Source organism: Meleagris gallopavo, chromosome 8 (genome assembly GCF_905368555.1).
Source record: "Meleagris gallopavo chromosome 8, MGAL_WU_HG_1.1, whole genome shotgun sequence".
Classification (NCBI taxonomy): domain Eukaryota; kingdom Metazoa; phylum Chordata; class Aves; order Galliformes; family Phasianidae; genus Meleagris; species Meleagris gallopavo.
This window is the reverse complement of record NC_139411.1, coordinates 10,279,795-10,306,644: the sequence shown is the minus strand read 5'-3', so window position 1 is coordinate 10,306,644 and position 26,850 is coordinate 10,279,795. Positions and strand designations below refer to the sequence as shown.

At 41.7% G+C, this 26,850-nt stretch overlaps 2 protein-coding genes and 1 long non-coding RNA gene across 5 annotated transcripts in view; 1 reads left to right on the top strand and 2 right to left on the bottom strand.

Moving 5' to 3' along the window:
- Positions 1–9,297, bottom strand: part of LOC100542017 (nucleolar RNA helicase 2-like) — a 13,290-nt gene extending 3,993 nt beyond the window's left edge. Inside the window, exons 1-10 of the mRNA XM_010714289.3 lie at positions 9,164–9,297; positions 8,469–8,735; positions 7,314–7,389; positions 6,622–6,800; positions 5,205–5,322; positions 4,157–4,342; positions 3,465–3,610; positions 2,725–2,874; positions 854–1,015; positions 62–181 (exon numbers count right to left, since the gene is read on the bottom strand). Of these exons, the coding sequence (XP_010712591.3) occupies positions 62–181; positions 854–1,015; positions 2,725–2,874; positions 3,465–3,610; positions 4,157–4,342; positions 5,205–5,322; positions 6,622–6,800; positions 7,314–7,389; positions 8,469–8,735; positions 9,164–9,268 (1,509 nt within the window). The 5' untranslated portion in view covers positions 9,269–9,297. The remainder of the gene's footprint in view (positions 1–61; positions 182–853; positions 1,016–2,724; positions 2,875–3,464; positions 3,611–4,156; positions 4,343–5,204; positions 5,323–6,621; positions 6,801–7,313; positions 7,390–8,468; positions 8,736–9,163) is intronic.
- On the bottom strand, positions 9,164–18,078 carry STOX1 (storkhead box 1). Of its 3 annotated transcripts, none has more exons than XM_031554372.2 (4): positions 17,675–18,078; positions 14,852–15,004; positions 11,277–13,509; positions 9,164–10,263 (listed from the first exon to the last, which is right to left on the bottom strand). In XM_031554372.2, exons 1-4 carry the CDS (start codon positions 17,703–17,705, stop codon positions 10,224–10,226), a joined length of 2,457 nt encoding a protein of 818 aa, XP_031410232.2. In that variant the 5' UTR covers positions 17,706–18,078; the 3' UTR covers positions 9,164–10,223. The 3 variants fall into 3 exon arrangements, with proteins under 3 accessions (XP_031410232.2, XP_085085432.1, XP_085085430.1); XM_085229306.1 differs by lacking the exon at positions 17,675–18,078 and adding an exon at positions 15,405–15,738; XM_085229304.1 differs by lacking the exon at positions 17,675–18,078 and having other exon boundaries at positions 14,852–15,065.
- Positions 9,658–26,850, top strand: LOC109368766 (uncharacterized). Its single transcript, XR_014884682.1, has 3 exons — positions 9,658–9,769; positions 17,999–25,000; positions 26,417–26,850. It is a non-coding gene; the product is annotated as an uncharacterized LOC109368766 (long non-coding RNA).

Sequence of the window (26,850 nt, the reverse complement as noted above, 5' to 3'; positions counted from 1 at the left end):
TTATATGCTGCCCTAAAACATTACATTTGGTGCTCAAGAACGGAGGAAAACTGCACTTTACCGCTTTCTGTTCCACATATCTTAACTGATTTTCTTCCTTTCGCTGATAAAAACAGATACAGATTCCAGTCCGGCCAGCTCGACCTGTGCGTCCAGAACGGTGAATGTAGGACTCCACATCCTTCAAAATAAACAGCATTATGACTTACTCAGCTCACTGCAATTTCATCAGTTGCACTCACATATCTCTGTAGAAACTATGACAATTTAGTCTGAGCAATGCACAAAAACTGCATCTAAGAACTAAGTTAAAAAATATTGTTTTGCTAAATTCAGAAGAGCAAGCTTCTCCATAATACTTTAAAAAGATGGAGAATACAAAAAAAATGGTGTGTATTCCTCTCACATCTCCTGCCTATCAGCTTGAAAGCACTGTTTTTGAGCTATTAACCGTGAATTCAATATGTTGAACAATATGTTTTTTTAAACTCTCAACTTCTGGCACTGTTCTCACTGCTGAGGTCTCCTCCTCACACGTGCCCCTCCTTTGTTACTCTTGCAAGACCAGCAGCTTTTCGTTGCTTCTCACTGCTTTCAGACTTGTAACTCCCATATACAGCCTCAGAGGGAGAGGCTTCAGAAAGCCATAAAAGAAAGCATTTTTAGGAACATCTTCAAATATTTTAGGCACTGATGTACTCTGAAAAATCCTCAAAGAAATTCCTTTTCATATCAAGACATTCCTTACCCTTAAATGCAATTATGATAAACGCTACGGTGCATACTACCAATTGCTAACATTTATTACTTGAAAACAAGACAATATATTGTTATTACAAGACACTCAACTTACCTTTGGTGGTGAACTTTGTACAACTAGGTCAACTTCAGGGATATCTAAACCACGGGCAGCTACATTGGTTGCAACCAGAACTTTAAATGCACCGTTTCTAAAACCTTTCAGCGTGATCTCTCTTTGCTTCTGAGGAATGTCACCATGCAGTGACTGGCAATCCTGAAAAAGAGCATTATTTCAGGACTGTACTGAAATTCAGCAATATGGGTGCTCTGTTTTATAGTCATTTCTGACTGCTTTCTTACTATGACACTCTATAGTAAAATAGAGTTTGCCAATTAATACTTCAGAGGTTTCAAAATATGTACTCAGTGCTTCTTATTAATGTATCTCAAAGACCTTTAAACAACAGAAAGAAAACAGAACAGGAACATGTGTCTTATCTCCATCTTTAACTACTGTGACCTATGAAAACAACTAGGCCTCAACTTTCCAACCAGGCTCGCTATGCAAGGCTTAGTCTTTTAAAAACTAACCACCTCCGGCAATGTTCTCAGGCCTTCACAGCACTAATTCAGACATCTTTTCCAAAACAGTGTTGCTTCTTAATCCCTCTTAGTATATTAATTGTCCCCTCTACCAATTAAAGGATTAAAACAGAAGTACTGCTAAAAAAAAAAAAAACACCCTGCAGTTTCAATGACTTTTTTTTAATCTAGTACTTCTTGAAGTTCTTCAGTATTATAGTAATAACAAGCACAAAGACCAAAACATACAAAAATCATTCCACCTTTTGCTCATATGATTTAAGTTTTCCACATGTAAGTAATATTCAAAGCAAAACAAACAATCGTAACTCAATCCTAGAGTCACAACAGGATTCAAAAAGTTTTTCACACAGCTTTGGATTAATGTCACCTAATAAGTGGAATAGGCATGTAATGCTAGTGAGCATTAAAGTGCAAAAATGGAAACGTCTAAGTAATTCACTTCTCTTACCTGCCAAGATCAGTTTTGCATTGCCTATGCAAGATTTGATATCACTAAAGCCACCAGTAACACAGGACAAGGCTCCACACTCAGGTTTAGCTGTTAGTGAGGTCATCTAGGAGCGTAGGAGAAACACTCCTGAACACAGCTGTGGCAGTTTAACAAGCTTCTCCTTTCCCTAGGAACATAATGCTAAACTGCTTTCTAGACATTGGTTAACCCATTTCCCTAACGAAAATACATACAGGAAAAGTGGCTGCTGTGGTTCCATCACCAAAAAGGAGCATGCAGTCCCAGCACCTCAGCACATCATAAACAATGCACCACAAGTGTGTTTCCACCAATGACACTGTGCTGCACCATAAATCTCAGGAAAAACACTAAAGCTCATCCACAGGAGATAAATAGCAGGACTGAATTCTTCCTATGCGTATATCTTTGAACTCTTCACAGCAGCTAATAAACATCTTGATGAGGTACAGGCAGAGACTCTGACACATTACTGCTCTAAGTCCTAATTGGGGCCCTCTGACAGTACTAATTAACATCAACATCACAGCTCAGTAACTGCTATTCCAGTACCATGAGCTACCATCCCAGGAGGTCTCCAAGTCAGTCACCATATTTTAATCCAAGAGAGACAGTTGTCTCTAAAAGGACAGAAACAAACTCACAACTGCTTCACTTAACGTCAGCAAGAACCCCTAAGAAAAATGTAGCCCGGTGTCTGTTAGTACAGCCTAGTCCAGAAGACTATAATGCATCAACTTTCAACCATTCTTCTTTTTTTTTAAGGGTTTGTTTTGATCTGACCATTTACAAAATCCTGTCTCCTTCACTTTCAAAGTCACCCTAAAACTTAACTCAGCATTGGTCCAGTATCAGTGTAAGGTTGATTTCAGTGACAGCCTTGTTTCTTAATAAAAATGATGGAATACCTGCTTGATTGACGCATTCAGAGCCAGTTCATTTGCATCTTTTTTGGTTTCACAAAATACAATGGTCCTCCCGTGGCTGCCACTGTAGACCTGAATGACATCTCCAATAACTGCAGCTCTCTGAGACCAGTGACACTCTATAGCCAAATGCTATGGAAAAGAATTCCTGAGGTTAGCTTATACAAATCCCACAAGACTCTTTAAAACATCTGAAATTGGAAAATCCAGCAATATTAGATATACAATTTCTTGTTGGGCAAAACATTCTTGGAACATGCAAGATTCATAAAGCCCTTATGTACACAATGATCAGTCTAACTTTAAGTGAAGTAATTACAGTAAGAAGAAAAAAAATAAGTGTCTTCAAATCTGTCTTTCCTTTGCTTTAGAAACTGCAGTTAATATACTACTTTTCTGAAGGACAGAAAGAGGTGCAGAATTTAACACAGCTCTAGTAGCTACAGCTTTATGCCAGATAAAGTGATATAAATACCACGTGTTACAAGCTTTTTTCAAGATCAAGATTAACATTCTTTCAATTCCTCCAGTACAATTACGATGCCTCCAGCTGATCTATCAAAGTAACTGTGAGACAATACTTAAATCTAAACAACAAATCTCCAGAAAATAACTCCCAAAAACTTCAACATCATCCCGATAAAGCACTTTTGGATGTGATGATGTGTCAAAAAGTGGAAGGGATAAGGTCTGAAAATGTTTCCTTCAGACAGATTACTCACTTCTACTGTTGTAGCAGCCTTTTGAGTTCTTCTCCCAATCAAGTCAACCTGCTCATATTTAGACTTCATGTATTTTTTAGCCACATCATACACCCAGTTTGGGCACGTTGCAGAAAACAGTAGCGTCTGGGGATTGTCTTCAGAATCTTAAAACAAATAATAATGTTTCAAAATCTTTGTACCTTTTCTTTTATAGATGCATACTGATTTATTACACCATTATTAAAAATATGACACCAAATCTCACTAAAATATAGAAGGAAAATCTGCTTTTTAATTTATGCATTATCAAGACCGGGAAAAAAAAAAGCCTCTAAAAATTACAACTATTGTCAAGATTACAGAATAAACTCATTATGAACAAAAATCCAGTCTGCTTCTAAGTGATGGAAAGAAAGAAATTCAGATTTCTTCAAATTTCTTTTAATAGCAGAGAAATCAAGTACAACTTCTAGACGTATGTCAAGGAAAGTTATCTACAGATTTCTGGGTATTGGATTTTAAGCTTTGCAATGGCCCCAGGAATTCCTAGTTTCACCACACTTCCTCACACGTTACATTCACATTTCCTAGAAGACACTATTAAATCATTTCTAAATAAAGCCAGATTGCAACTTTGCTAAAACCTGAGCATATTTTCTGAAACTAAATGATTGTTTATTTCCTACTATCTAATAAAATACTGAGATTACCTTTCTTGTACGCAACTCGTAAGATGTCCTCCACCTGCTCAGCAAATCCCATGTCCAACATCTGGTCAACTTCATCAAGGACAACATGTTTCACCTTTGTAAGGTCCAGCTTGCCATTCTGAAGATGGTCTTTGATTCGACCAGGTGTCCCAACCAAAATGTCAATTCCACTTCTAATGAGATCAACTGATAAAGAAGAAAGAGCAGAAGATGAGTTAGCAGTGAACTAATGAGGTTTCTCTACATTAGAGACACTTGGTAGCAGAAGAACAATCAATTAACAGCTTCTTATACCACCTGTAAGTACTTTACTTACAAACAAGTGAGAAATGATGAAGAGGAGGAAAAAAAGGGGAAAAATAACAAAACTGATATCAGACATTCTACTGCCCTCCCTGAAAAAAAAAAAAAAAAAAAAACTCCCCCATCTCCCTTCATTTTGCTCATGATTTAAATTATGCTGCAAACACAGAGGTTATTTTAACATGCTTTGGAAATAGTTGCATCTTTCCAGATTGTTTAATTTAGCCAGATTTGAAAAACAAACAAAATCTGTCTAAATTATTGAAATAATTTATTTCCCAAAGTTATGCAGGAAATTTCATCCCTAATGATGTAAGATGTGTTGTAAGAAAAGAGTTTACTCTCATTCCTGCACTTGTCTTGTTTAAAGCAATCAACACAGCAAATTATGCAGGCAAAATACAGAAATTCTTCTACTCTTTACAAATCTTGTACATACCCCTCATCACAAAGAGGAAGAAAACCACACCCACTCACAGCTATAAGACTTCACGTATTTCAAACAAAATAAAAACGTTTATAAGAACTTACCACAAATACTCTGTGTATGTATACAATATAAGCTCTTTCACTTTGGTTCAAAGTATGAGAGCACACAAAGAACACTAAGAATACTAAGAACCACTGAATACTCCACAATTGCTCTTCAGCTCTAGAGTTAAAGCCTGCATTTGGAAAGACCCAATTGCATTTCTCAAATACACCAGTCAACTGACATGTCAATTATTGCTGGTGTGGCACTTACTTTGTCCGTTATACGGTGTTCCTCCATAAAAACAAGCTACTGTGAGCTTTCTCGTTATGTCCTTGAAATCTTTGGCAACCTGGTTTGCCAGCTCTCTTGTTGGAGCAAGAACCAGAACCTACATTGGATGACAAACAGATAAACTCTCAACATGGCTTCTACCTAGCTGCTGCTGTCACAGAATCATAAACTGGCTAGCATCGGAAGAGATATCAAAGCTCATCCAGTCCCAACCCCTGCCATGGGCTGGCTGCCCCCTACCAGCTCAGGTTTCCTAGGGCCCCAATCTGTGGCCTTAGGCACCTCCAAGGATGGGGCACTCACAGCTTGTCTGGATAAGCTAGTCAACATTAGACTTGCAGCCACCAGTTTAGGTCTGACCATAACATCATTAAAAAAGAAAATTGGTTTAAATAGTAAATAGTTGTTTAAGCAAAGATTAGGGAAGCACACTGATTAAGATTCTCATAACAGCATTCATCTCCTTCAGCACATTATCTTTTCTAGGACAGACTTTTTATTATTAGATAGGAAATACTTAAAGCTTATCTAACTTTAGCTTTTGAACAGTTGCTTGAGTATAAGATCAAAGAATTTGGATAAGAAAAGCTTCTTCAAAAACATACAAACAAGAAGCCCTGCAAGCTTGGTACTCCTTTACAATCCTGTGAGAAGGGAGAAGGCGTAAGGAAGAGCCACCAAAAGATATCAGCTGTCTCTCAGTAAAACATACATTTGGTCTGTAAACTGGAGCTCAGCACAGTTCTGCAACCTGCACTGATATCCCCACAGAAGCAGCCCAACAGCTTTCTTCTCTCCCAATGCACAGGCTTCAACGCAGATGATGGACACACTACAGGAGTTTTAATAGTTGCAATACTATTCTCAAATCTGACAACAGAGACTCCCTCAACAAACACTCTCTCTTCTCTGCAAGACCAAATCTCAAGTCAGTTCTCCCAAGTCAGCCAACATGATGGCTGAATGCAAAAAATGCCTCTAATACCTTTCAGTTTTTTCAATTAAGTTTCAGGTAGCCCTGAGATGAGTGACAAGATGAACTTCACAGACAAAACATTTTCCACCACAGAAGAGGATATAATCAGCTTTGGCCTATCTAATCTGGGGACACGTTATAAGAATTTGGTAAAATAAACTTAAGAGAATAAACTTAGTTGATCAGAATGCTGACATCTCGTAATGAACGCGCATTCTCTGGAACAGAAGTTTCAACATCTTTTGCTGGTCCTACTGAAAAATAAGTATTTTTAACATCTCCCACCATTTCAACAAACTTATTTAAGGAGATAGCTTTTATCCCTGCATAAACGTAAAGCACTTTTTCAGTGAGTTAAACTTCTGAATCACTTGGGCATAGGACAAATGCAAAACCAGCATCCGAGCCAGGTATAGTTACTTTTGGTGAACGGCCTCTTCTTCTTTCCTGTGAGTCCGCCTGAAGCTTTTCAATTAATGGAATAGCAAAAGAGAAAGTCTTCCCTGTTCCAGTTTGTGCTTGAGCAATTACATCTTTTCCAGAATATACTGGATGGAAGGTCTTCACTTGCACAGGAAACAGGTATGTCACTCCTCGAGCTGCAACAATTAGAACAGACTGCTTTAATACAGTACTCCTCAAAGGAGGTCATCCCAAGCAGAACATCCACCAAACTAGTCTAGAACAAGTCAGGACTGTATCTTCACCTCCCCTGATTTATTTAATCACAGAGGATTGATTTAATCCTGACAGAACCTTGGGGCTGCCTGCCTTACTCTCCTACTTTATAGCACCAGAGTCAGGGACAGATGAAATTATTAGCCATTAATGAAAGCTTTTAAATACTCTGACTGTATTTATGTAATGCTCCCCACTCAGCTAAGAAAAACTTTTACTTTCAAATAAAATGTAAAATTGAGAGATGAAGTAATTTTGACATCAAGTCATTCACAAACTAATCTCAGAGATGCTAAATATAACTGGTTTTCCTTTACATGCTATGAAATAACTTTGAACCGAAAATTTCCCACACCATTTTTTGAGCTCTCTTTCATTTGAAGTTCTACTGTAAAGCCTGAGCTGGGCAAATCACATCATGAAAAGAAATTTACCTTGAAGAAGCTGAACGGTCCCTTTAGAGATAGGGAAATTGGAGAAAGCACCCTCTTTCTGCTCTTCAGTCATCTCCTGTTAAGTAAATAATAATTCATAAAATGTTTCCTGTAAATACCGTATGTGACAACCAGAAAATGTAGGATAACAGCGTACACAGTGGTGTCCCAGTCAAAGGTCAAACTTTTAGTAACAACATCATAGCTATGGCTGAAGAGCCTTCTTTGTTTTACTTACCATTATATTTCAAAGTTAGACAGAAGCAACCTGTAATTTAAATGAAGACTTTGCTTTAAATATAATGGCATAATAATGCAAGACATCCAAACTCAACCTCCAAAAATTCTCAAGTGTTAAGATTATATTTTAAACAATTACTGACAGGCAACCAGAGTATGTTGTAATGGGCAAGAAACAAGCCTGATACCCAGCTAACCACCTACTGCCCAACTTGTACAGCAGAGTCATTTCCAGACAGAAACTGATTCCTATGAGTAACAAAACAAGGCAGACCCGCAAATCTTCCTAGAGCCTCACTTCAATATACATTTTAGCAGGTAGAATCAAAGTCCAAAAGATAAAAACATTACTATAAGAGGGCTTAAAAATACAGAACTGTTACAATGATACATTTTATTACACTAAGGTGGATCTTATCATCCAACATCTTAACATTAAGAGTTACCAATTTATTAAATCACACGTTAAAAAAAAGTGTTATGTTTCTTTCTCCACTAACTATAATTAAAAAAACTAAAAGTTTACCACAGAAGAACTCATATTGGCAAGAAGCCAATTAAAACGTATCTGTAGTGATCACAGCCACTGCCATTAAATCAAATCCAGATGCCCTCTGTGTGCAGCCTGAAGGCAGCAACCAGAAGCTCCAGTGGCACTGGCACTGTTGACATGAGGAAACCACAGGCGCTGATCTAGAACTTCAGCGCTCTCACAATTCCAACCGTTTGCAAACAACTGCCAGCAAGCACAACCAAGCAGCTTTCAGTCTGGAAAATCAGGGCAGTCTTCCCATTGGTTGCGAGGGAAAAGCACACACAAAGAAATGAAGATAACCTGCTCTAAACGTAGACTGACTGTAACGCAGGTGCTGAAAGCTCCCCTCGTCACCATGGCACACCAGGTACCGCCATTACCTGCTCCTGGTCACTGTCCCCATCCCCGCTGGACGTTTCACTGGCGTTGCTCTGCCGGTTCTTGGGGGTGGATTTGGCACTGACAGAAGACAGCCTGGCGTTCTCTGGGCTCTCCTCCCTCACGTGCCCATTTTGCTTCGCTCCGTTCTTTGCTTTCTTCAGCTTTGGCGAGTCGCTCTCCTCTTCCGACTGCTCGCTTTCATCTGTCTGAGCTTTCCTCTTCCGAGCCTTATCGTGCCGCTTAGATTTCTTCTCTTTCTTCTCCTTCTGGCGAGCCAAAAGCAACAAGGCCGTCAGAGAGCCGCGCACACGTGCGTCCCCAACTGCTCTCAGAGGCTGGCCGGGCGCCTCCCGCCATCGGGACACCCGAGCTCACGCCGCAGGGCTCGGGGTCTCCACCTCAGCCCCCGCCCGAGGACACCTACCCCGCCAGCCGCCCCACCGGGCCAACACCGCGTGCACAGCGGTTCCGCCCCGACACGAGGCCTCCAGGAAGCCACACACGTGGCCGGCCGGTCGGGTACCCCGCGGCACAGGCCCGGCCCAGCCCGAGCTCCGCCGGAGGGACGCGGCTTCGAGCAGCCCGCGCCGCGCCGCTCCGTGCGGGGAGGGGAAGCACGACCGCCGGCACGCGGGAGGAGCGGCAAAAGCGGGCCGGAGTCGGCGTCGGCAGGCTTCGGAACCCTCCCCGTTACCTTGCGCCGCCGCCGGCTGCCGTCTGGTGCAGCCTCGCTCTCCATAGGGCTCTCGGGCTCCGATTCGGCCCCGTTGACGGCGCGGATCCGGGTAGCCTCAGGCATCGCCGCTCGCCGGCCACCACGCCGCAACCGCACCGTGACAGGAATGGACCCACCCCGGAAACCGGTGCCGATCCCGGCGAACTGCCGGCGTCCCGCGGCCAATGGGAGACCGCCCCTCGGCCGGACTACAAATTCCGGCGTGCCCCGGGGTCCTCGCTCAGCCGGAACTACAAATCCCAGCGTGCCCCGCGCGCACCCGGCCGCGAGGCTACTGCCGCGGTGGCCTGGCCGTGCTTCCCTCCGGCGGGGCGCTTTGGCGCCGTGCCGCGCACCCGCGCTTGTGTAAAGCGCTGGTGTGAGGGCAGAGAAAGAAGGCGGGAATAAGGCATCAAAATTATCCGTGAGGCGGCAGGGCGCGCTCCCCCTCCGTGAGAGAAGGCGGGGGCGCGCGGCTGGGCGCCTTCGCTCGCATTGCAGAGCTTGTCAGTCCACAGTTGGCCCCGCGCGGCTCGGCGGGGCAGTGAGAAAAGCTCGGCGGCGAAGAGGTCGGCGTGTGAAAAGGTGCGTGCCGATCCAGTGGCTCTGCGTCGTTTTCTGACGGGAGTTGCAGCGCCTGTCGTGGCTCGAGAAGGAAACGCCTTCAGGAATTTTCAGGTCAAATACAGTTGTGCCTGGGCGGTGCGTGCCCGCCCCCAGCGAACAGCCGACCCGAATGCACCGTGTCAGCCCTCATTTTTATTGGACGAGGAGGTGCAAAAACAAACAACAACAACAAAAAAAAAAACCACCACACATTTCTGCTATTGATATCTCCAAAATGTTAATAAAAGTCTTATATTTACAGGCAGCCCCCAGATATCACCAAGCGCAGTTATATTATGATTGCACTGTTAGAAATAAAAAGTTGACACCTCATTAAAAACTTAGCAAGCCTTCCTGGCTAGAATTAGCTGAAACTAGGAACTTTCAGTCACTGCCCTTCCACTCTGTTCTCTATACATTGCTATTGATGCTGTCAGAGTTTGGCAGGAAGCTTCATCTTCTTGTCAGTCCATCTAAAAGAACAATTATTAGACGTCAGACTTCACGGTCTAAAAACAAAGCTGTACTGGCTTGGCTTCTGCTACCTCAGATGGCATCAATACCATCAGACTGACCAACGGGCTCCAAGTGGCCGCATCCAAGCAATACAGGAGAACTGTGCCAAAAAGCTGCTGAAGGGACAAACAAAACAACCATAACCCACCTCCAGCAGCATTTCCTTAAAAACTGTAAGATGTGATTTGCTCCTGTTGATATAAGCTGCTCAAGGTGATGATACGTACCAAATGACGATCTGAGTGCTTTAATTGCCCTTAAGCATCAGTCATTTAAGGTTTTAGGCACATAGAATGCTATTAAAAATTGATGTAATTTTTCCCCACACAGCATTTTAACTTAGGTTCTTGCAAATTAGGTTAACAGCTGTGTATTACCAATGTGCAACTATGTAAAATTTGTTTAATATCAATTTGTTTTCCATTAAGAAACTTTCAAAAAATCTCTTCAAAAAAGTACAGCTATAGGCTACAGGTACCCAGTGAAAGGAGCCTCTCCTTCAAGGTGGTGTGCACGTTCTCCTGTCTGTTGTGAGCAAGTTGGATATTTTGTACTTTAAGTTACGATTGGACATCTTTATAAAACACATTTTATTCTTCACCTACAACCAGGATAACTATGACAATATCTATAATGTCATATGGCAAGCTGGATAGTCTTGCTAACAGAAACACGTTGAGTTTATCCATGTTCCTGAGCATTTCTGCAACTATGCATCTCCATCTTGTACTGTGAACGCAAATGCAAAATACAAACAGCAGGATATGCATAGCAGATTTAGGTAGAAAGTTTATGGAATACGACATGGGAGCACTATAAATGTTGAGTATTTCTGGGTCATTAGTAAAAGATAATACCAGTTTTACTGCTGGGAAGGGGTGTTTATGATATACAGCAAAAGGTCTACACAGATATGATTGTTGTTAATTAGATGATGACACATGTAACTGTGTTGCATGTATTTTCTTACCTTGGGGAATCAATTCCACTGTCTCCTGTAACGCTGTGGTTTTCTGCCCCTTCTGTGTGACTTTGTCCTGATATCACAGTATATTCATTCTTCAAAATGAGACCTGTTTTTCCTGGGGGAGTTCTTGTTTCTTTGGCTTGTGGGCCCAGATTGTGGCATGCCACTACTTCTGCCATCTCTCTGGTGCAGTTCTGCAAAGCATCAGCCTCATTAGTGTCACAGAAATCTACAGCTGAAGCCTTCATGCATTCAGTAAAGCTGGTTTCTTCCTCCTTTCTGGATACCATTGGAAGAAGCTGGCTGCACAAACAACTTTCTTCTGTGAGGTCTGGCTTTTGATGCTTTTTTGAGCCACAAATTGATTCTGCAAAATCAGCACTTCCCTTATATCCATACTCTCCAGAGTCATGTCTATTTACAGTTGAATTGTATTGGTTTGGATAAATATTAACCTTAGAGATTTTTAGAGCAGTTCCCATCTTTTGCACCGCTTTACTCCAGTCTCTTGTGACTGAAAATGCATGGCAAGAAAGCAAGTGATGTGGTTCTTTGCATTCAAAATTGTCATCCAGATGCAACAAACTACACTTGTCACAATCATGTACTTTCTGGTTCTGAAGATGACATTTATTGGTAAATCTGTCACTTTCCAGCTTCGTTGATCCAGGATAGTTGGTACAGTCGTATTTAAATACAAGTTCATTCTTTTTATCAGTCTTTTTTCTGTATGTCACACCAAATTCTTTTTCCCTTCTAACACTGGTTGTATAATTTGAGAGATGGACGTTTTGAAATTCATTTGCTGCTTGGTCCAACAACTCACATACAGCATCAGCCTTGTACCTGCAACGTTCACCTTTCAGATGTAGTGAATGTTTTGCTTTTTCTTTACGCACACTTTTATCTTCAGTGTAGAAGTCTGGGGACTTTTTAATATCTCCAGGATTTCTTTTCGCAGTTCCTCTGTAGATGTTGTCTTCAGAAACATTACTGTCCAGAAAGCATTTATGTTTATCATCTATTCGCAAAGTACTGCTGTGCAGATAACTATCATTGTCATTTAAACTGGGTGATTTGTTTTGCTCAGTGTTGTCAGCCTGCATTTCAGCAAGCAGTTGTTCAGCTTCATATTCAGAGGCTCTGGGTGAGTCCAAGGACTTTGTAAGCCTTTGTAAATCCCTTTCCTGCTTTCGTCTCCTGGACTTCCGCTGGCTGTTAATACGACCCTTGTATGCTTTTGTGTAAAAGCTGTGTCTCCATGAGAGACCCTGAAAAGGGTTCTTAATTTGCTTTTTATATATGACCTGGGATTCCACTGCTGCATCCAGAGGCTGTTGGTTTGTGATAAGCAGTGAAATGTTCTCTTCCAGCTTCTCACTTTGGGGTGTTGGCTCATGCTCATGAGATTTCCTGTTGTTTCTGCTGATTTGCTTCTCTTTGTTTGGCTTCGTTTTCCTTTTGTGTTTTGCTGTTCTAATTTCTGTCTTTTGAACACACTCCTTTGAAGGATACTTTTGTTTTAGTGTTAACACTTCAGCCGAGGTATCCTTAGTGGTATTTTTTTTCCTCTCCTCAAACTTTTGCATTAATCTTGTGTGTTTAATCAAATTATCAACGGTAAGAGTAGGGTTAATACACCTGATGATTTCATGTTCAACATCACGTGGAATATTATCTAAGTCATCTTCATCTCTGACCGGCCACTCCCTGGGGGGAAACTGGGCTGAAAACGTTGAGTATTCCTTATGTTTTTCTTTTTTAGAAGTACTTCTCCAGAAAAGGCCAAGGCCAAATCTTCTACATTTCAGTTTCTCTTTCACTGACGTCAGGGTTTTCGTGGTGTCCCAGGAACGGTTTTCAGCTGATGAAGACATGACCTGAGTTTGAATCAAAGGCTTCCCTTCACTGCAGCCTTTCTTGCCTCCTCCCTCAGGTTCCTGGCTCATTAGCTGCTCGAGTCTTTGTTCACAGAGCATATTCTGGCCAGGGAGACAACGGGATACTGTAGCAATGTTTTCTTTCACTGGGTCCACACAGCTTTCCCAGTTTGCCTGGTAAGCGTCCTCACTGTCTGTCCGCCGGCCCCCGTTATTGTACTCTGCAGCATCATTTGTGACAAAGTAGGTGTTGGGGGTAACGATGAAATATCCCTCTCCTGTGTGATAGATCTTCCTTTCTTTAATTAGAGTGCCAAGGATGTTGTATAAGATTTTCTGGGAGGGAACTGCAATGCCTACAAGAAAGGTACAGACATTTCAAATTAGAAAAGATTTTTCAAATAAAATGAGAACTGGTCAAAAAATAGTTTACAGCAGGCCTGGGAGTGAGTCAGCACAAAGTGCCCAATGTGATTCGTTTGCAGGATTCAGAAAGAAGTTTGAAATTGATGTGGCAGCTGAAGTGCAAATAGGAAATGCTCAATTTAAACATGGAAGTGTCAAATGCCTCAGGACAAATAGCAGGACTGTTCTTATTATATACACCACCAGAGCCAGCAACAGTGCCAGCACCCAGCTGTCTGCCACCCAGTCGCCTGAGGCTCCCTTAAGATGGCAGTGACTGCCCCAAAATCTGTCTGGGGACAGCAGACTGCAGCCCTGAGTCAAGGAGAACCCCCCTGGGCTCGCCAGGTGAGGGCAGCACGGAAACATCATTGGGCCCACAAGAGTGAAGACTCCCAAAACAAGGTGAAAACAGCAAGAAAAACGTTCTCTCCTTCTGTGAACATGGAGTGCTCCTTCCAGCTGAGCTATAAGTGGTACCATGTGGAATCTCAGTTCACGTATAGGCTCCACATTGCTGGCAGCTTTCAGAACCAGTTGATGGGGTTGCATTAAAATTTTTCCCAGTAATGGGAAAGCTTACCTATAACAATTGCAGAAATATGAGATTACAATGATTCAAAAGAGAAAGCTTAGAATGAAACTACACAACCTCCTGCAAAAGGCTATAATGAGCTTCTACAGAGTCACACATACACACTCCCACACCCCAGTTCAATAACCTGAGGGAAATTGAATGTTTTTCACACTGAAGGAAAATGCAGCATTGGATGGAAGTATCTACTGTCCCAGCAGTAAAGGAGGATTCGGTGTAATAAACTTGCTTTCAGGAAAGGAGGAGCTGGAATTTGACCAACAAACCTGATTTTGAGACCACTTGCATTTGTGATAGCAGGTTGTAGCTCCCCTGCCGCAAACTCCTTTGCCACCAAAGTCAAATGCGTTTCTGCTTCTCAAAGAGAACTCCAAGTCTTACTGATATGACAAATAGTTTGTTCTGTGCTTTTCCAGACCTGTTCCCTGAACACCTCGTGTATGCTTTCCCACTCTCGAGAAGGAGCATATTCTCAGCACACTGCTGCACCCAGTTCCCTTGGTTATTCTCAAAGATTTATTAATCCTCATACTGAAAGGAATGTTACTGTTGCTTTCAGATTGATAAGGACTGTAGAGCTACTCAAGTATTCTTTCATCTGCCTGCTGATATTCTTATGCATTGCTCATCCAGTATCAATAGATGCTCAAGGTTGACGATAGAGTCATTTTTAAGAGGAAGGGAAACAAACACATTACCTGGATACCTTTTCACTAACTGCTCCACTAAAGTTTTCTGTGTGACCATCCTTTGGTGTGCATTCATGTCTGATATGGCACAGCAGATTCCTTCTGCCAGAGGAATAGACTGAGATAGTGAGCACGGATTCATCAGAGCAGGGAGTGTGCCACCTGTACTCCAGAAGGAACAAAAAAGAAGAAAACAAAAAGTTTGAATGGAACAGTATTTCATTTTTCTGTTAGTCGTAGCTGATTTTCAGTTAGATTTTCTTCTGTTGCTTCAAAACGAGCACCTTACCCTCAATTACTTTTCATTTGCAGAGTACTCAAAGATTTCCCAGGGCTTAAGCCTTAATTTAGCTCAATAATCAGCTAGTCAAGAGAGAGAAATGCATCTCATAACTGCTGATTTTTTAATGACTGTTTATGTATGAACCCATACAGAATATATAGTTCTCACAGTAACTAGTGAAAAACATCAACATCCAATATCAAATGTAAATAATGTAGGAAAACCTGAATTTAATACTTTCCCTGAAAGCTGATGACAAAGCACAAAGCAGGAACTTACCTGAGGTCTGTGTGTGCATTACAACAGGACAACGTATACCTTCTCAGACAAAAAAAACAAGGCTTTTTTCTTCCCTTTTTTTAGACCAATGATCTGTTCCCTACACTTGGTGGTATTTTGTGGTCTCTTCCCTGTTCTCTGTTGCAGAGAAAGCTCCAGCTATCCTCAGCACCAGCTGGTAACTTCATGAGGCAAAAGCTGGAATTAAATGCTAACTGTAATTTTCCCACAAGTGAGAGGTGACATCTGAGATTGAGTGACATTCAGGTTTGGCTGAGCTGCAATTGGATAGTCTGGTGGCTGACTCAGGAACCTGATATTTAGCCTTTCAGCAGAAAACGACAACACAAACATTTCTTTCAGTAATGAGTTACGCTATTGCATTTGGGAAAGCTCAAATTGCTCTTGACCTTTGTTTTCCAACTGCGGTTACTTTCAACAAAAAGCACTGAAGAAAAAAAAAGTCCTGGCACACGGTTTCCCCGGTGATGTTTCTAGGATACTCTTTGCAGGTGCAGGAACCATTGCAATCTTTCTTTTTGTATGGGAAAATCCCATCAGCATTCACTAATAACTCTTTGCTGTCTCAGCTCTCTGCTGTAGGCACAGTGCTGCAGCCAGTTTTACCATTTGTTCCTGTAGAGCTAGGGAGTAAAACACCAAGTGTATTTGGAATGTATTATCTTTATTAATATTAATTATCTTCCATCACTCTCTGTGTCTGTCTCACAGCCTCAAATCCCACGCCTTCTTTAAGGGAGGACTCTTTCAAGGTAGCATTTAAGAAAAGTAGTAAATAAAAACCGGCTTGATAGTGAAGGAAAATAAGTATATATTGAAATTGCATTTTTCACAGTGCAAACTTATTTAAAATGCCCAGTGTAGATCACTAGTGCTAACAATAGGAATATTAAACATCATTCCCTCCTGACTTTGAAATAGAAGCTAGAGTTGTATTTACCAACTCCTATCTAGGCAGTCTGCCAGCAGTCATGTATTACTATCTTTCAGTTTGCTTTGCCAGTCTATTCAAACTCTGCTCATTACCTGGGCACTCAGAACCCAAGAGTACCCTGTTAGAGCCCATATCTATCACAGCGCAGGCAAGTCGTCTGTAACATGAGCATTGGGGTACAGGAAAGCCTCTGGTTGTTCTTGACTAACACAAAGTGATTTTTTTTTCTTCGTCCTGACTGTAACATGAGCTCTCCTACTTTTCGTTAAGTTGTTTAATAATTGCAGATTTTTTGCATCTCCAGCCTCTAAGAAAAATGACACGTAAGTTGTTTCTCATGCAAGTCTTGAGAAAGTAAACAGGCACATTTTATTGCACCAGAGCTCAAGTTAGCTCTTAAAGATTGAGGCAAACAATTTTATAACCATAAAGGGTTAACAGTAAATAATTCTAGGGAAAAAAATAAATACAAATCAAGAATAATCTCTACTATATGATTCCACTTCCACTGAGACAGAATAGACACATAACAAGTACAGCTAGAAATTCTGTTCTGTAGTCATAGAGGTCTATCTAGGAGGGTCAAGCTGAGCATAAAGGGAAATATTTTAGTGAGGAAATATTGGTGCTAGGTGAACAGTTGGACTGGATGATCTTGGAGGTCTTTTCCAACCTTGGTGATTCTATGATTCTATGATAATGATCCGACTGATCGTGTGCCTTCCTGCAGGAGAGCCCTACTGTGTTTGATTCACTTCATTTTCTGCAGAAATGCATGAGGAAAGCTAGCAGCAAGTACAGTTCTGTCACAAACTGAAAGGCTTCTTTTCTATAGACTAAAGTGCATCCTGGTCACATTTTATAGTAAACATCACATTTTCATAATTAATGATTAGGAATCATTTTAAGCAGGAAAAAAGTTAATAGAAACACAGAAAGTTGGAGAAATTTTGCAGTAGCACTTTTTGAACATTAATGGAGATTTTCAAGGCCTTATTAAAAGATAAAATTTCTCTGTATGTTATTAAAGACATAGTCAAGATTGTTAGAATATTTTCAATTACTTTAATCTCAGTGCTTAATAAGCCACTCATAGCCATCACAGATAGATATGGTGAACACAAAGCAGGATTAAAAGAGAAGGGAAAGAAATAAAGGCTTTTGAGATCCATCAAGCTCCCTCCTGAAACCTGTGGTTTGATACTCCAAGTAGGAACAAGTTACATAGCAGTCAGCAACGTGTTCACTGTACTGTGATTTTCCTTAGGTCAAACTTAGTGGGAAAGAGTTCTTGCCACTGAAACGTGCAACTGACCTTCTTTAACACTTGCTGAGGCCACTGGCATATTCACTTTGATGCTCCAAGAACATCTTGAGAGCAGATTTCAAGCTCCAAATGCACTAACTTCAGCGAAAGCAAGCATACAGCTTCATACAGTCTGTTGAAAAGAGAAGAGCACTTTTGCTAGTTGAAGATTAGCATGCAAACTGTTCAATGCTTAGAGATCTGTTTTACCCACAACTGGCGAAATACCCAACTAACAAAACTATATAAGCACATCTGCCACATATGCACTCTTCATAGCATAACTGGCAGAGCAACAGCACTCAAGACAATATTTTTACTCTATCTTAACAGGCCTACAGCTTTTCAGTCGAATCACAAGTAGCATTGGATACTTCCAGCACAGCTCGGAGCAAGGAAAATCATCCTTAACTGTTTCAGCATTCAATGTCGGGCACAAAAAAAAACAGATTGATTCAAAAGCTTCACTGTAGAGAGATAAAAATAACATAAAATGAGTGGTCTCATTAAAGTTGCAAAAACCACACAACCAGCCCAGGGGGGCAAACAGTAGAAGAATAAGCAAGTCATCATCAGCAGCAATGTTTCTGGCTCCTGTAACTGCCTGCAGATGCTGCCATCCAGTGCTACAGGATTTTAACACAAGCACATCTTTTCCACTTGGCCTGGTCCAAAAAGTCCCTTTGCAGCCCTGGGATTTCTCCACTGCTCTGCCTTTTCTTTGCTCCCAGTCCCACCCCCTATCTGCAATAGATCTCAAACCATCCAGATAACTCTGTAATGTCAAAATCTTTGTCTTGTGTGGAAGGTGTTACTGGTTGCTGGTTAGGCACTGTAGATCTATATAGTGAAAGACTTGCTATAAAACCTCCATCATGCAGTTGCACATTCCTGTGCATTCAGCTAAAGGTCAGCTCTAACTGCTGTAATATTCCTAAAGTTTACTGCTTTGCCTGGGAACGTGCTGCCACATAAAAGGCAGTCACAAAAGAAGCACACAGCTTAAGGCTACAATCACGGGATAAGATATAACTGCACTTGTGTCCTCCTTCCCAGAGTGGACCAAAATTCACTTTGCATTGCTCCCTGGCTTCAGCTCACATTTATCCCAGCCAAGGGGTAAACACATTGGTCTCTTAGACAAACAGCACCCACAGTTATTCAAAAGAGAACGTAGCCCCAACATAGGTTTGTTTTAGAAAAGCAAGATAAAATTCAAAGGTTCACTTTATTTCAATTTGAAGCAAAACATAACAAGCATTTCAGCTTTCAAACAGATTGACTAAACAAGTGGCAGTTGCTTTTTCGATTGTGTCATTGCTTCAGTACAAATCAGGCTGCTTCCTAAGTAGCTGGAAGCTGCCAGCAAACAGTCTGTGGATCACCACAGATATATCAATGCAAGATAAAGCATATTAGGAAAAAAATGTCATATATTATTGCCAAGGGCTTCACTGAATTCTCACTTAGTTGTAAACCTACTGTGTAAGTCACAGCAATGATACGCAGCACTAGCTTCTCTACTTTAGTTCGTTCAGGAGTGATGTGGCAGCAATGAAGCATCCTGGGCTGAATTAACAGGACCAGAGCTAGCAGACAAGAGGAAGTGATTATTCACCTACCCTTATGTGTTGCTGTGTGTTGCTATACCACATCTTGCATAGTAAGCCTGGTTTTGGGTCTATCAGTATTGAAAAGGCATCTGTATGTGGGGTTGAGTTCAGTAGCTGGCCACCAGAATGATAAGAGCAGAAACACTGTGAGAAGGAGCTGGCAGAATAGGGCTTGTTCGACATGGACAGAGATGATTTAGGTGAATTTAGATTTAGAAAAGGTGGTTTAGGGGAGACCTGACAGCGGCCCCTTGAGAAGATGGAGCTGATCCCTGCACAGCAGTATATGATAGGAAGACAAAAGACAACAAGCATCAGCTGGAACAGGAGAGCTTCAGCCTGTCTGCAAGGAAAATCTTTTTACCCTTCAGGACAGCCCAGCAGTGGAGAGCAGGTTGTCCAGAGGAGTTCTGCTGTTTCCAGTCCCGAGGAATTTCCAAGATGTAATATGATAAAGTCCTGAGCAATCTGGTCCAACCCCACAGCTGACCCCACTCGGAGTAGGACACAGGACAGACTCCCAGGATTTATTTCAACAGTGGTGCCTGTGCCTCTCACTGCCACCCTCATCAACCTCTTCAACCACCCTGTTTTCTGCAAGCCACTGCAACAGCGCTTCTGTCCTCTGCTTGCTGTGAAGGTTTCTTGAGTTACATGAGATTAAAGAGCAGTGATGGCCACTCTCACGTCATGTTGTAAATGAGGCCATGCAAACAGCATTTGAGAGGAAAGACTGTTGGATTTCTCCTCAACATTCATAGAGCTTTTGTAACTTTTTTTTTTTTTTACTTTTTTTTTTTTTTTTTTTGTCATAACTGAACTCCATCTGCTTGTGTTTGTTGTTAGGCCTGGTGCTCTTCAGTGATGAAGTGGACATGTGCTAAGGCAAGATGGCAGTAGAGAGAAGTTAAAACTAATCCTGAAATGAAGTTACTGATTTTGAACCCGTATCAACCACTGAAACTGACTAATGCATGTAATTTATTTCAGTAACTGCACGATGTTAAAGTAACAGCAAATGAGTTCCGTTCAGATACCCTCACACACACTAAGGGAGTTAAAACCTACAGTTCAGGGTTCAAAGCGCCTGAATACAAAAGAATGCAAAATGCAGGCATGGCTCAGCCTGTGTTCCTGAGTTTTGTTTTCTCTCTCCGAAGACTGAAGCAGGAGTTTGTTTTGCTGAAAATCTCTAGCACTGAGAAATATACATATGAAGTTCTGCACAACTAATCTTACTAAGGATAAATTAAAAAATATATATCTATATTGAGTAGAGCCTACTATATATAGTAGTAAAAAAAAATGCACTCCTGTTCAATGGTACTTGTTTGTTCAGTGGTGTGACTACAGCACGCTCGCTGAAATAGTGAAAAAATATATACAGAAATGCTCCAGCCTTGCAGGAAATTCAAACTGAGCAGATCTAGGAAATCCATCACGATTTTGAAGAACATTACAGTGCCTTGCACACCTTGCTGCTGTCAGTTCAAATGATGAAATAATGTGAGGTTTACCTAGTCATTAGTCTGGGAGAATTGACTTAGTAAGCCAAACACAGCGAGGTACATAAAAGGTTACATAAAAGGTACATAAAAATTATACTTTGGGAAGTACAAATATTTTCTTCCTTTTTCCTCCTGAAGATGCATTGACAATCACCACCGAAACATCTGTGATAACCAGGAAACCCCAATTACAACAGAACGTACAAGCTGCTAAACTCCGACTCAAAGGCCTTGCTGAAAAGAACTGTAAAAGCACTGCTTGAGAATAAAACGCTTACGAACTCAAACTTTCTTCGTGTTCTGACTGCTTGTAGACAGCCAGTGCAAAATAAAGCACTATCATCCACTTCTTTTTTCAAGCCTGAAGAAAATGAAGAGGAACGGAAATTCGAACGATCCTTATCAGTCTATAGAAGGTATGACCACCTACTGTGAGCCGCACTTCACAGAAGCCAGCACCATTGAAATACAAGATTATTCTTCTTTGACTTGCAAACTTGCAAACGTGCATCCCCTCTGGTGAGGCAGGATGGAAGTCAATGGAAGAAAGGGACTCCAGAAGAAAGGAATCCCAGGAAGCAGGCTGGGAGCCTCTTGCTGAGCTGCAGTCCTCACGAGCACCGTGTGCTCCCATGGAGGGCCCGATAAACAGAGCCCGCTCCGGTGGCATCACCGGCCGTCGGCAAAACAGAGAAGTGACGAAGCAGAGTCTGCTCTCAGACGACCGTAATTTCAGCCGTAGTTTCCTTAGACTGTAGCGAAATGATGCTGACACTGACTTTAATTGCTGTGAACGAATTTAACTTTCTGAAATTAAAATAGATCTGTCTTCAAAGCCTGCCAAGTCAGTTCCACTCTTTTCCTATCACAGGGGATCTGAGTCCTGATTTAGCATTAGATGCCTCGAATCTTCAAAGCTTCAGCGACAATCGTTGCCCACTTCTGAGATATTTAGCTCCTTTCCGCGTTCAGTTCTCCCTAAATTCTGGGAGAGACTCGCAGCAGGGAAAGAGGAGAGCTGAGGACCCACACCTATCAGACTACTCCATTAAATGCGCACATAGAACGTAAAACAATTCCTCGCCTGATCTCATGGCAGCTCTGTCAACACCTGGAGCAAAAAATACACTTTCACAGAAAGGCGTATTGTCCGTTCAGCGCCAGTCTTCAGTAGGACCCTTTCATCTCAATCCCTTGCTCGTCTCCAGGCGCTGCTTAGGAAGGGTGGGAGGGATAGCCCTCATTTGGGTAACAACTGCCGCACATCTCAGCTGAGCACCGGAGATGGTCTGGCGGAGGGATGTTAGCATCTTCATGCAAGCTGCTCAGCTATCAGATCAAAAGAAAACGTTTTCAAAACTATCTCTCACCCCCTCAGCCTCCTCTTAACTCTCCGAGGGAGATCTGGATTGCCGTAGTTTTCACTCCTTTCTCCCCTCCATCCCCCCCGGAGGAGAATATAGCAGCTCCCACCCAGTCCGGTGGATACAGCACGCAAACTCAGTCTTGGGCCTTTTTCATGTGCTGTGGCCAAAGAAGAAGATAATACAGGACAAGGGCAAATGATTCCCAGCGCCGACAGCTGACGTTTGACGTTTATCTGTAGAAATTCACCAAACGATAATAGAGCTTGCAGGCGCTGTTATTGCCGTGTGTGCTGCAGTAAGGGAATGTTTCCCGAGAGTTCTTTAGGACTTTGTTCTCTACATCGCAGTCATTAGTTATGAAGCACGAGAAATCTACGTGGCTTGAATTTCCTATTACTGCAAACAACTTCAGAGCAAGTAGATAAAAACAAGCAGTCAAATCTCTCTCTATAAAATGAAGACAGATAATGTGATACCAATAACTTCGTTTTTAAATAATGTCAACTTCTTGAAAGAATAAAATCAAGGAATCTTTCCACTTTGCATTCCAGTTGTCTAATTTGTCACTGGTTTTCTTGGAACAAAATATACACAAGGGATGGAGAAAAGCCTTCCAGAGCAGAACATGATCCTTATGATGGAAGGAAGACTGATGGAAGAAGAGACATACAACACATCTGCTTTTACCAGAAAATCACCTAGATAAAGACACTTGATTTGCAAATTGGTTTCAGTTGAGCTTCCAGAGACAGAAGTCAAACCATGAAAACATCCCTTCAACATCAAATGTCTGAGAAAAGGAAATGCACAAAGAAACTTCTTCAAAGGCATTTGATAAAAGAAATGGAGAGAACTCTAACTTGTTAGAAACCCCTTTGGGTATTACTGCAGTGAGAGACAAGATGATAGGGAAAATTATGTAATTCATTTACCAGAGTAATTTCCATTTGGGCTTGGCCTGTCACACTGTGTCTGAGAAAATAGGTTACTGCAAAGTAAGAAGGTGAAAAACAAACGAATCAAGGAATCACAAGTAGTACAAAACTTAACTATAATAAGAGAGAATATTTCCTGACGTATCTAGAGGTATTACATCTTTTTAGATGGAACCCAAGAGGTAAGACACTGCTTTTTATAACCCGTCTCTGGATTAACAGATAAGAAGTCAGTGGACCTCACACAGGAGCAGGTACAGAAAGTTGCCAGAGTGCCCAGAGAAATGGGATTGCATGAAGAGGTTGAAGAGTCAGAAAACAGAGTTGAGACAGAAAAGAGTATTCTCTACAAACTGTTGGGAAAGAAAATGAATACCATGAAGAAGGAAAGAAAAAAAAAAAGAGTATGTGATATAAACTAAAGCCAATGTAAAGAGAAGCGTAAACAGGCTTAGCTGGCCAAGGACAACACAAGCCAAGCTAGACACCAGAAACGTTAACAGTTTTGAAACAGATCATGAATTCCTCAAGCCTTCCAACAGGTGATAAAGTTCATGCTTTGAGAAAGAATTCAAAGCTGCTCTTCTCACTTGAAGAACTGCTAGTTCTTGTGATGTAATCCTATCCAGTTCTGCCCAAAGAAAAATATACTTCTGCCTTTAATTCATCCCTGGACAGAGTTGATTACTGAGCTACACTCAAGGAAAAAATAATAAAACTCTCAAATATGACAGTAATGAAAATCCCTACTAACCTTTGGAAATCAAACTAACATAGGATTTGTTCACACTTCACCAAGTACCAAGTCGTTACTATGGGTCTGAACAGCTACAAGTCTTCATTTCTGCAGCTTCTACTCAATCTTAGTTTACTACATTTCCGGCTTGGCTGCTAATGCTTACAGGCCCTTAGGGGCAAGTTAAAACATAAGGGGATCAGATTAAAAAGTTAAAGTGGACACCTGAGCTGAAACAAAGCAAGAACTACACTACTTACTTATCACTTAGAACTTACCATCCCCTATAATCATCTTCCAAAGAAGGCAATAGCTAACTATATAGAAACCACCTGGAAAAATCCAAAATCCACAGAAGCACCACGGTAATGCCTTCTGCTATCTAGGACCAGTCAGAAAAGAACAGCCTTACAGGATCCTCAAAGGATCAAGTCAGTACAAACTCTTAAGGACCGAGAGGTGAAACAGAACCAAGGGTTAACAGGTTCAGCATACTGATGTTCTTCCTCCCTCCAGGAATGTAAACGCTAAAAGGGGCTTTACCAACAAAAAACAGTACCTCAGATAAAAACTGAGGAGCTGTAGGGCAGCATTTGGTACCAATAGCAGAAATTTATTCAATGCAACCACTACATTTTGGCAGTCAGTAGCATAGCAGTTGTACTTTTATGTACTAGACAAATCCGTTAATTGCAGCCTGGCTTCATTAGACTAGAAAGGTCGCTAGTGCAATTAACTGAATATGAACAAATTGCAGGTAATAAGCAGAAATGATGGCTAAATACGATATTCACCAGTATGACCTTAAAAATACTCACCAATTTTTCCCCCAAAAATTGTCATTGTTGTTTCTACTGCCAGATCTGATAGCATGTTCTCTGTGTATTCCATTAACTTTAATAAATGAAAATGAAAGGGGAGACCAAACAGCTACAGCTGCAGTACATCATCTGCCAAACTCAATTTTTTTTGTGTGAATAATTATATACTTAAGGTAACAAACTAAATATTTCTGAGCCTGATTTCATCTTAGATCTTTCATCAATTTCTCTTTTCTGCATTTTCAGAAAAGCTTTAAAAGATTACTTTGGAGCTTCTTTTTGGTCAACGTTTCCAGTGGAATTAAGGCTAAAAAGCCTGATCTCTGCTGAGATCAGAGCATCACATCTGCATTAGGTAAGAAAATACTTTCCCTGTCGGGCAGCCATCACCCCACAGTGCTGCACCCTCCACATTTCCCTGCCCCATGGCAGAATGCGCTGTAGCTGTTTCTCTGGTGTCTTGGTGCTGAGTCAATCCGTAACATCCAGCATCAGTGATTCAGTCTAGACATCATCCTTTTCTAAAACCATTCATGATGAATGAAGGTGAATTAGTCTTCCACTGGTTATGGATACACCTTACAGGTAGCTTGAGCATCACTCTCCAGACAATCACCTGCTCCAGGAAACAACATAACCTGCACAAAACCTAAAACAACCTGCTTTCTATAGGATTTTTCCCGTGTCTACACTGTAACAACTCACCAGGTCACACCAGTCTGGTTTCAAACCAGGCCACTAGCAGCTGAACCCTGGTTTGTGCAAACATCTATATTGCAGAAAGGCTGTGGTAGCATTGCCCTGTTTGTTCCCTTACTTTTCCAGCAGCCCAGCTACAGGACTTTAGCCTGCCAGGATTCACAGCAATGCCACTAATCACAAAATGCCACACAGGCAGAAGTCACCTGCTCTGAGAGTGTGGTTTGGCTCTTGCAGCAAATAAAGTCTCCAATGGCAGCTCAAGCTGCCCCGCTCAGTCAACCAGCAGCTCTGCAAAGCAGAAAGGATCTCACCTTTGGGATCACACAGGCAAGCAGCGAAGATGATAAGCAACAGTCAAGAGGAGAGGAAATAAATTCAGTGGCACAGGAGGGCTGCCTGCTCCGGTCTGTGGAGGAGTACCATCTGCAGCCACTGCAGTCTGCCCTGCCCCAGTTCTCCCATCCTGCTGCTCCAGCATGGGGCTCGCTCCCCATTGGAGGAAACTGCCTCAATTTTGCACTAAAATTTCAACCAGACAAAAGACTCCCTCTTCTCATCTCACTGCTGTGTTTTCCTCCCCCAAAACATAGCTCTCACCCTGTCTCAGGTTACGCTTTCAGGAAGTGAGGCCCCAGCTGAGGAGGCAGGGAAGTCCCACAAGGGCTGCAGGCCACGCTTCAGCATTAGTATTGCTCTGCACATTTTTACTCATGCATTCCTGACAGGCAGATCTGCACAGCACCTCTTTTCATTTACTGGGGAAAACCCTTACCAGGCAAGGCACAGACACTGCTCACTTTGGAATATGGTGGACTTAAAATGGACTATTTCCTTTTTCTCAGACTTTACGTAAAATAAATATCTGAATGAATTCACTGCAATGTACCCCCCCCTCCCCCCAGCTCCTCCAATTCCAAGCCCCTGCCACCCAAATGGCACACAGTTTCTGCTTTAGCAAGCGGCTCACGATTACTATCCATTGTATAACCCATATAAGTCCCTTTTCATGCTGTGCATCATTATACCCAAAATCACAGGGTTGAAAATACTGACTGTACATTCCTTGTAGGTGTATCCATGGATGAGCAGAGGATGCGTAGATGTGCTGCCACCAATGTCATATAGGTCATATATTTTTCCTCTCCTTGGTCTAAGAAGGTATTTCCTCCTTGACCCTCCGCCTCCAACAAAAAACAAGGGGTCATTGGCTTGATTTCGGGAAAGAGACCACAGCAGAAAACCAAGCTCAACGTCGCTAAGCAACTACTCATTTTCAGCTGTTTAGTGATACAATACAAGCAAGGCTTCCTTGTATCAGAGAAGATAATTACAAGTTTATCTCCGTGGGAAGATACTTCAAGGATACACTCAAATTGTTTGTTCCTTGTGATTGTGTAACTTACAACGGGAATGATCTAGTTGCTACTTTATGTTTAATATAATGTACTCATTAAAAGTACTTCAACTTACTTGAGTAGCACTTGGATAAAACAAGGCATAAGA